Source organism: Lottia gigantea (assembly GCF_000327385.1).
Source record: "Lottia gigantea unplaced genomic scaffold LOTGIsca_18, whole genome shotgun sequence".
NCBI classification, from domain to species: Eukaryota; Metazoa; Mollusca; class Gastropoda; family Lottiidae; genus Lottia; species Lottia gigantea.
The window spans coordinates 707,705-718,820 of NW_008708301.1; the positions used below are offsets into that span (position 1 = coordinate 707,705).

Below are 11,116 nucleotides of genomic sequence, written 5' to 3' on the forward strand. Positions count from 1 at the left end.
ACAAGATAGCTTGAGCGATAAAAATGAAGTATTTATTGTTACATATATAAAATATAACAAGTTGACACGATAATTTACAAACAGTAGATAAGTTAGAGTAAATGTAGCTAAGTTTATCAAGCGAGAAAGGTACTTCTCATGGAAGACCACAAAAAGCAAATGAAACAAACATGACAAAAACACACATATAAAAACACTTTGTAGAATCTCTTTAGAGAATAGTAATTCATTTTTATACGCCCACATGAAATGGGGGAGGCGTATATTGCCATCAGCCATGTCTGTCGGTCCACAATTGCTTATAAACACTCTACAAGGCACAATTCTTGACTGATTTCGACAAAACATGGTATGATTTGTAATCACCCAAGGATGAACCCTATTAAAATCCAAAAAATCGAACAATATTTAGTGTGAGTTATTGCCCTTGTTCTTAACAACGCATTCAAAATACTAGAAGGCCCAATTCTTGACAGATTTTGATGAAAATTAGTAATATTATCATGTATGACTGTAGGTTGAATATTTTGTACTGGTAATTGTAATTTCAAATATTTCTATTTAAAATCAAAGCTGCAAGTGGGCGTATATAGCAAGCTATCTTCTTATTTTACAGATCTGGAAAAGGCAGGATTAATTTATTACGTCTTCAGTATTGAAAAGTTTCTGAAAATGATTTTTCCTATCTTTAACTGGTCTGGTTTAAACAGGAAAAAGCTTGTCCTACAACAGCCTGGGGAATGGGCAACACTCTCTATTCCAACATATATTTAAATCTTACATATTAGTAGGAACAATCGGTGGTGATAAGTTTGTCAAATATGCACAAACACTGAAAATATCACTGACACAATGATTTAAAGATAATGGGAGAACACCATCCAAAATATGAAAATTCATTAAGCGTCCTATGGCACGTCCAACATGAATGCGAACCTCAGCTATGTCTCTGGTTTGCTGAATCTGATTTTCAGAAAACTGAGAATTTTGTCCTAGAAAAGGCGGTATATTACGAAATGCTGATCTCTCATTCAATAGGTCCTCAATTGTGAAGCCTTTATCTGCCATGATATTGTCTCCATTCTTAATGAGGTCAAGGAATCCACTCCCCTTTACAATTTCTCTGTCTGAGACTCTTCCTCCCCGTCCTTTTGAGACAAAAGTAAAAAGTCCACCGGGAGATATACCTACTAAAAATTTCAACGTATTGTGGTGTTTGTAGTTACTGAAAGTTTCATTCTGAGCTGGAAGTGTCGATGGTTTTTCTATAAACACTTCTGTGCAATCAATGACAATTCTGGTGTTCGGATACTTCTTAAATGCTGCTGGGAGAAATCGCTGAACCAGTGCTTTTGATGGATAGGGATTCAGAATCACCAACTCTTTCTGTAAGAGTATTATCCAGGTGTTGAATATCTTGGAGTATGTTCCCAAAGAAATTCCAAAACGGTCTGCAATGTCTTTCACAAAGAGGCCAACCTGAAGAAAAAATTTTTGAGTATTTAAATTAGAACTTCATTGTCACACAAATCTGAGAACAGCCAAGCCCTTACTTTCAAGTAGATCAGGCTTTTGCTTTAGCCAAACTGCTGACCTGAAATGCATGTAGACAAACATATTTCAAATATATGTATATTTTTTACCAATACTTGCAAGCATACCTTCAAACGCATTAGTACTGATAAGAACTGGTCAATGAGACTGAGTTTCTGGCTTCTGCATCTTTGTCGTTCAGCTGTTTTCTTTTCTCCATTCCAATAGGTCAATCTATTCGCTTTTGGTTCCAAATATCTAAGTCAAAATGAAAGAATTAACAAAAACAATCAGGTAAAAAATCTTAACAAGTGTTCTATTGTTCCTTACAACATAATTGGCATCTATTCATTATATATATCAATAATATAAATCTGAAAGAGTACAGGAAGTTTTAAATTGTTTTGTCAAAATTTGCAGTCAAAAATTAATCAAACTTCATTTACTCAAAAAAAATCTTTTTGTTTCACTAGCATTATTGGTGTGTAAATGCAGTTGATCAATTGATAAACTGAATAAATCAGGAAGTTGTGACAAACTACAGTTTGTGCAACTGGTTCATTGAAGGGAGTGATAGTAGAAATATAAATATTACCTGAACAGCCACATAAAAACAGCAAATGTAGGGAGCCCTGTATAAAACTGAGTTGCTTTATCATCTCCACTTATCTTCTCGCTGGACCATTGCCTTGTTTTCAGTTCCTCTACTTCATCCCTGAGAGATTCATTTTCAGCCTTTAAAGTGTTGATCTCTGTCGTAAGGTTATTATCTGTCATTGTACCTTTAAATGAAAAGACAACAGTTAAAACAAACATTAGTCTGCCAGAGGGTGTAAAATAATGGTATCAAATTCACATGGCTGCACAAACATATAAGCTTAAGCATTCTCGCTTTCAAGTTAAAAAAAAAGGAGAATTCAAAATTTTAGTGCAAATTGATGTTATCAATGTCCCTAATACATACATAAAATATTCTGAAAACTCCTTCAATATTAATTTGCATAGAGCTCATGTGGTTCTTTGAAAAATCACAAAAAATACCTATTTAGGGAAAACAATGTCTAAATATTACCTATTTCTCGAAATTCTCCTGATGAGTGTTGTTCATCCAAGTTTGTTTGAACTTCCTTTTCGGTACTACTCAACATCTGTTGTCGCTTGGCACACTGAAGATGGCGACCTGAAAAAACAAACCATCACACAAGTAAGCTTTCTGTACCTTTTGTCACCACATAATTTGTTTGCATTGCCACATTTGGGTTTTTCAAGTTACATAAGCTACTAAAGCAGCTTCTATGTCACCAAACATGAACATTTACTTTAGTCAACTATCTTTCCACCTCTCATTACCGGTTTCTATAAATGAAACTAAAGCATATGCATATAACATGGTAATGGTAGTAAATAAACTGTCTTAAGTGATAGCAAATAAAACACTAGTACTTACATGGATGAAAATATAGTCATGGAAATGGACAGATGTCTGTAACTGAGTCTCAGCAAATTGTTTCTGTAACTTCGCTGCTGATTCAAATGTCTGTAAAAAATAATATTATTTCATATATTGTGGGATCCGTACACCCATTGAAGACTGTTTGATCATATCAGATTTCCTTTTTGACTATTTACACACCTAATGTAGGCTATCACAGACAAAATGCACTCAACTGGGAAATATGAAAGACGCCTTCCAATAATAGGTCAATAAAGTGCACCTTTCATATTGGACGCATATGTCAAAATAACATAAAAATAAACTGAAGATTATTCAAGCGACGGTTTCTTCTCAGCACTATTTTCTCTAATTTCAAAAGTAGCTTGCTATGTTTGAGACAATAAATCACTTATTTCATCCGCAGCTCTAGCTCTTTTTTTTTTTTTTTTTTTCTTTTTTTTAATAATAATACCTTTTATTACATATAGATTATATGACAGGATACATAAGATAAATATGCAATAAGGAAAAAATATGCAATATTTAACAAAACAAAAAAACCAGAAAAAAAATTAAATTAACATAAATAGGCTTATTGTACAATATTATATTGATGAATTGAATTATAAATTTAAAAAAAAAAAAAAACTAAAAAAAAAACCCAAAAAAAAAAAACAAAAAAAACCAAAAAAAAAAAAACAAAAAACGAAACAAAAAAAAAGTACCAATAATTTCCCCTTTATGAGGGATCTCTGCGAAAGAGAAGCCTTAAGGATGTTTTTTTTTTTTTCGGGTGGTCCTTAAAATCATTAATCTTTTTTATATGGTCTTTCTCGCAAAAATTCGAAAATGAGAAAGATCTCAATAAAACAACAATATTCTTACGGGGGTGCATCACTATATATAAGATATCAAAGTAATTTAAATAAAGTAATTTAAAGACATAAAAGAAAAATATGCTGGGGGTATGTATTATTATTATTTACTCTAAAAAAAAAAATTATGGTTTTTTATAAACAAGACTAACTCCTTAATCTTTGCTGGTTAAGATATTTGTGAAAGCTTGTCGAGGAGGGTACATTATTTTCAATTTTGGTTTTGTAGATATAATATTTGGTTATCAAAAAAAGGTAATTTCTTAATTTCCAATCGTTCCCATTTCTGAATTTATCAGTTGAGATGATCCCAATATATTTATGTTTGGATATCATGTCGATATCAATATTGTTTGATAGTAAAATACCATGTAGTTCATTCCATATTGATTGACTATAGGTATATTCTATATATAAATGTTTCAGAGTTTCGGTGGGAGTTTCAATACTTGAATTACAGAAAGTACATAAACTGGATTCTTTAATTTTCATCTTACAAAGTTGCTTATTAGTCGCTATAATCCTATGTAGTAGTTTATATTGAAAATTTTGAAGTTTGATGTTGGGGAATATTTCGTATGGTAATAAAAATATTTTTGATATTTCTTCTTCGTTTAATTTATAATTTTAATCTTCTTCCCATTTTCTTATGGCTTTAGGTTCAGTATATTGTTCAGATTTAAGTTTATTGTATATATCCTTACATTTTATATCAGTTAGTGTTTTCTTATAAAATAATTCAAGATTTCTATTTGTGGGACTTTGCTTTCAGCAAAGTCCCAGTTTGTTATCGAAATGTCTATTCTTTTTTTTTTTTTTTTTTTTTTCGAAATTTACACACCTTCCTGTGCTTAGACTGCAATAGTTGCAGCAACCATTCAACTTTCCTAGACCTTCTGTAGTGGCAACGTGTTGCATAAATATAAATTGGAACATTTTTGCAAAACCGGAAATGCCACAGTCCAATATGTGCAAAAAGTAGAAAATCGGACCTAAAAGTCGCATTTTCCGGTCGATTTTCTTCGGGTTTTTATTTCTGGAATCTACGTGTAATTTCTGATATAATAGCACTTAAACAACTTCGAAATTCGAAAATTTGTCGCACACTTTTTTCGGCCGAATTTTGCAATTTTTTAACAAAAAAAAAAACTTTTTAGCTTTTTGTCTGATTAATCTAAAAAAATTTGAGCAAAGACAATTCATGAACGTGAACAAAATTGTATAGTCAAATTTTTTACTTTACTTCCGGTTCAAACGGGAAATCGATTCTCACTTCCGGTGGAACTACTTCCGGTGTAATTAATTTAGCGCGACGAAACTTATATGAATCGATAGCCAAAGTTATGACAAAAAAACGAAGAATATAAAATCCGGTCCGAAGGTAATATTTGGGTCGCCATTTTGATTTTAGAGATAACGGCTTATCCGATTTTGATGATTTTGGTGTCAAATGAAAGAAAATAAAAATTAGAAAAAAACTGTGGGAGCCGATTTTTGAATTTCGCTTTGGCTTTTTTGCTATTTCCGATTGAATTTTTTCGAAGTTTGAAGGCTCATATATCATGACCTAGACCTTTGATGACCTTGACCTTCATTGGGTCAAAGGTCATTGACCTTGGCTATCAGCTGATACTTTCATATTCGACCTCCGACATCTACTTCCGTTTTTATGGATGTCTAAAAACAGCCAAATTCGCAAATTTGGACTGCTCTAGCACGTGACCTAATTATCCTAGAGGGTTAATTTTTTCGGATTCTTAATGTGCTCTTCATACTCTTTCTAACGATATATCACAAAAGTTTTTAAAATCAAAATTGAAATTCGTACTTTTTTGATATTTGAGTGTTTTTTTTACAATATTTTTGTGTTTTTGAGCTTAGTGTATGTATATCTTTTGACCTATTTGATGTAGAAGTTTGAAATTTATAACACTACTAGACATTTTGAAAATGAATTAAATCATGACAAAAAAGTTCAGATGGGCGTGGCACATCCGCGTTAAATTGCTAGTTGTTCAAATCTGGGGCAGGGGCATAACTTGCATAGTCTACATTTGTTCAATAAGGGACCTTGCACACAAATACCTCATCTATTTGGCCAGTTTGTGTTTAAAGGACAGTTGTTTCAGATTTATAGTTCAAAAAAAGGAACGGGTTTTAGAATTTCCATATTTTCATTTTTTGACATTGACCTTTGATGAGCTTAACGTTTGTAGGGTCAATGGTCATTAACCTTGGTTATCTATTTATACTTTCATATTTGATGTCGGACGTAAGCTTCCGGTTTTGTAGTCGTATGCATTTTGAAAGTTTGATGAGTGATATCTCGTGACCTTGACCTTTGGTGACCTTGACCTTTACAGGGTCAAAGGTCATTGACCTTGGCTATCATTTGATAATTTGACATTTGACCTCCGACATGTACTTCCGGTTTTATAGCTGTCCGAAAAAAACAAATTCGCAACTTTGGACTGCTGTAGCACGTGACATAATTAACTTAGAGGATTAATTTTTTCGGTTTCCTAATGTGCTTCTCACGCACCTTACATTGATATATAACAATCGTTTTTTTACAGCAAAATTGAAATTCGTCATTTTTTTCAAATTTGAGGTTTTTTTTTTACAATATTTGTGTCTCTTTGAACTTGCAATTTTTGACCTTGACCTTTGTTGACCTAGACCTTTGTAGGATCAAACGTCATTGGCATTGGCTATCTTTTTGTACTTTCATATTTGCTGTCCTATGTCAACTTCCGGTTTTATAGTCGTGTGCAATTTGAAATTTTGATGACGTATATCTCTTGATCTTGACCTTTTTAGACTTTCTCTTTTACAAGATCAAAGGTCATTGACCTTGGCTATCTGCTGATACTTTCATTTGTGAGGTCTGACGTCTACTTCCGGTATTAGAATCTTCTAAAAAATGAAAATTTCTCAACTTTAGACTGTTCTTGCGCTTGATCTAATTATCATGGAAGGATGATTTTTTCGGGGTCTTTTGCAATTTGCTACATTTGCAAAGTCCCATTTCGGTTGTTTCCGCTTCTTAGTTCAAAAAAAGGAACAGGTTTTGGAAATTCAAAATTTTCAATTTTTGACCCTGACCTTTGATGACCTTGACCTTTGTAGGATCAAACGTCATTGGCATTGGCTATCTATTTGTACTTTCATATTTGCTGTCCTATGTCAACTTCCGGTTTTATAGTCGTGTGCAATTAGAAATTTTGATGACGTATATCTCTTGATCTTGACCTTTTTAGACCTTCTCTTTTACAAGATCAAAGGTCATTGACCTTGGCTATCTGCTGATACTTTCATTTGTGAGGTCTGACGTCTACTTCCGGTATTAGAATCTTCTAAAAAATGAAAATTTCTCAACTTTAGATTGTTCTTGCGCTTGATCTGATTATCGTGGAAGGATGATGTTTTCGGGGTCTTTTGCAATTTGCTACATTTGCAAAGTCCCACTCTGTGCCACGAGTGGCTCTAGTTATATTTGTAATTGGTTCATTGTCGTTTATGGTAATATCTGTGTCTTGTTCACTTAAGACTTTCGACAGTTTATGTTTTAATCCAGTGATAAAGAGCTTTGTATTACGATTTTCATAGTTTACACTCTGTATATGTTAAATTCCATTAACTAATAAAAGATTTTATAAATTTTTATCTTTATATATATTTTGATTCATTTTTATGTGTTTGTTATTCCACAGAACTTGATTCCTAATAGGTATTTGCTTTTCTAGTTTATTTGTATATACTATATGCCAATCATTGAAAAGTTTTTTTTTTATAAAATTTTGATAACATTAATTCTTTGTAATTATAGTTACAGGCTGGTAGTAATATTCCGTTTAGATCATTTAATATGTAGTTGTAGCATATTTTCCATGGTTGATCAGTTTTTGTGTACAGTTTTTTAACCCAAAAGGCACTCCTGCTTGTTAAAAATGTTTTTATATCACCCTTTTCGATATCTTGGGTTACAACTTCTCTTTTGATTTTGTCAGTGCCTACACCCCATAGAAAAGTGTAAAAAAGGTTTATTAATTTCATTTATAGTTTCTTCCGGTATAGTGATTACTGATGCGGGGTATATCAGTTGTGATAGGCAGAACGTTTTAATTATTTGAATTTTCCCTATAAGGCTTAAGTTCCTTCGCTTCCATGTGTTTAACTGATTTCGTATCTCTGTAAGTATTGTTTCATAGTTCCTTATTTGAGTTAGTTTAATCTAGATTGAAAATGATTCCTAATATTTTAATTTCCTTTTTTTGATAATTAATACCCAGTTTTTTGAAGTTTTCATTAAGATTTGAGATTCCACTATTAAGATCTAAAGCCTCTGATTTAGTAGCATTGATTTCTAGACCAGATTCTTTGGCTGAATTTTTTAAGTATTTCCACTAAATGCCTAGCCGATTTATAATCTTTAAGTAGGCATGTTATGTCGTCTGCAAAGGCTATGATTTTATGTACAATTTTACCAAATTTTATTCCTTGTAATAAGTTACTATTTCGTATGAATAAGCATAATGTTTCTAAAACGAGACATAGGGTCTCCCTGTCGTACTCCGCGTTCTACTTTAAAGTAATTTGTAGTAAAACCGTTGATCATTACGGTACATTTTACTATTATATAAAGTTTTAATCCATCGAATGAAATTTTTAGAGAAACCAAAGAAATCCAATTCTTTAATCATATATAGGTGACTTATACTATCGTAGGCTTTCTGAAAATCGATTGCTAGTAATATTCCGGTTATTTTCTTTTTATGAGCTAAATAAAAACAATCGTCTATAATTCTCCCGTTTTCTTGTATATGTCTTCCTGATATAAAAGCTGTTTAATTTGGGTGTATAAGATTAGAAAGAAATGGTTTAATTCTAGTTGTTAGAACTTTACTGATAATTTTGACATCTACATTTATTAGAGTAATTGGCCTCCAATTGGTTAGTACTGACTTGTTTTTTCCGGATCTAGGGATTAATTTAATTACTGATTGTCTTCAATATTTATTTTATTTTCTATACCCTCACTTTCTATTTATCTAAACATGGGTGATGATAATCTATTCTTATGAATTCATTTTTGTGCTCGTGTATAAAGATTTATAATAATTATGTATTTTATTTAAGATTTCATTTGGATTTGTTATATCTACTCCATTCTCTTCAAGATTTAGTATTGAGTTTCTCACGTTGTTAGTTTTTAATAAGTTTAAGAAGAACTTTGAGTTTCGTTCACCCTTTTCATACCATTGTGTATTTTTGATCTAATTATAGAACCTTGTATTTCATCATCATATATTTTGTTTAATTTATCTTTAATAATTTCTATTTCATTTTGGAAATTAGCATGGTTTCCTTCTAAAGCCAAATTTTCTAATTTTATTTCGAAACTTTCATGAATTTTGATAAGTTCTTTTTTAAGATTTCTTTTTGTACTTTGTTTTTTCTTTGAGTATTGTATTGTAAGCTCTTTTATTTTAAATTTTATATAGTCCCATAAACCTCCATAATCTGTATGATTATGGTATGCGTCAACCCATTTCTTGATTGAGCTTTCAAGTGAATTGTAATAGTTTTTGTCACCAATTAAGCTATTATTAAATATTCAATTTCCGGGTCCTTTCTTTAAAATTAACGGTTCGTATTCGCAAAAAATACCAAAGTGGTCGCTCAATGTATTGGGTATAATCTTATGATTTTTAATAAAATCTTGACTTAAGTCGTTCACGAGCCAATAATCTATCCTGCTATGAATAATTGGTTTGGATTGTTTCCACGTAAACCTTTTTGTTGTTGATATATCCACAAAGTTATGGTTTGACATAATTGAAGTAATAACTTTAAGGCCATTCTTCTTAATTAGATATGTTCTCACACTAAAACTACTTGCTGACTATCAACATAATCTAGATAACATTAGAAGATAGGCTTTGCTCCTAGAAAAACAGGGTAGATATACATATTAAGTACATAATACAGAAAAAAAAACCCAAAAAAAACATGCATTTTTTGTGATTCGACTTGACCTTTTATTGTGAACCCTGGGTTTACTGTTCTAATCGAAAATAATAATTAAAATGATAATCACTAAACAGTGTTGCAGTATTAATAGATAGTATGCGTTTTATAACCATAACATTCACTGACTCTTGAACACACTGCCATATATGTAGTTGAAAAAGAGATACTCTAACTTGCCACAACTTAATATACATGTATATCAGTTTTGCCTGGACACAGAATTTGTGGTTCCCTTGGTGCCGAGTTGACCTTTTCATCAAGATTGTCGAATAGTTCAATTTTAACTTTACGCTTTCCAGGGGCTTTGGCGTACACATTTCCGTTGAAGTACCACACCTTCTCTACACAGTTTGAATTATTTGCCCTATTCATTAATGGATCGTGAGAGTGCATGAAGCCGTCCGGTCTAAGCCCCTGGTAATTGGCCAATTCTATAGAGTTAATAAAACAGATTGATAATACAGTTGGTTCTTTTCTTAGTTTAAATTACTTAACATCTAATTCACTACATTTACTTTTAGTTATATACTTTTTACTTTTTACTATTTACTTTTTACTATTTGAATTCATGACAACACTGGATGCCATGACCGGAAGCATGGTTATTACAAAAAGTACGGATCAGATTAAACTTATAAAAATATAAGGAAACATTTTGGAACATGGACAGTCAATTCAATAGTCTCTTGCAGAACATTCTCCCCGCCGATGAGGCGTTAGTCCTCATCCAAATCAGATTCTTCAGTTGCAGGCAAAATTACACAAATTTTAGTAACAGGTCTATTATATTCAGAGTCTTTGGTTTTAACTTTAACGTTTCTCACACGATTATCAGCTCCGGGGTAAACTTCTAATATTCTTCCTAAAGTCCATTTTCCACGGATAGCATTTTGATTTTGAATTATAACAATGTCATTTACACAAACATTACGTTTTTCAGTGTTCCATTTTTTACGCGGTACCAATAGTGGCAAAACATCTCTATTCCATTGTTTCCAAAAAGAGTCAACTAATTTCTGAACAAATTCCACACGATGTCTAGGATTTTTAGTTTCACGAAAAGGTCCTTGTGGTACATGACTTGACGCACGACCTTACAGAATATCATTAGGACATATATAAGAACCATCATCAGGATCATTGGGTATTCTTCCTATTGGACGTTGATTGACGAGATTAGCACATTCGAGTAGGTAAGTATATAGTTCAAAGGAAGTCAGTAATTGTTCACCAACAGAAT

The 11,116-nt window shown here is 31.9% G+C and overlaps 2 protein-coding genes across 2 annotated transcripts in view; both read right to left on the reverse strand.

Annotated features, from left to right (window-relative positions):
• Nucleotides 1-777: 777 nt before the first annotated feature.
• LOTGIDRAFT_158703 (hypothetical protein) lies at nt 778-2,780 on the reverse strand (the record flags this gene model as incomplete). Its single annotated transcript, XM_009052146.1, has 5 exons — nt 778-1,479; nt 1,662-1,791; nt 2,129-2,315; nt 2,606-2,713; nt 2,753-2,780. The coding sequence occupies 5 exons, from the start codon at nt 2,778-2,780 to the stop codon at nt 778-780; spliced, it is 1,155 nt and encodes a 384-aa protein (XP_009050394.1).
• A 7,279-nt stretch (nt 2,781-10,059) lies between these two features.
• Nucleotides 10,060-11,116, reverse strand: part of LOTGIDRAFT_158704 (hypothetical protein) — a gene marked incomplete at both ends in the record, with an annotated part of 4,642 nt that continues 3,585 nt past the window's right edge. The window contains one exon of the mRNA XM_009052147.1: nt 10,060-10,307. Coding sequence (XP_009050395.1) covers nt 10,060-10,307 — 248 coding nt within the window. The remainder of the gene's footprint in view (nt 10,308-11,116) is intronic.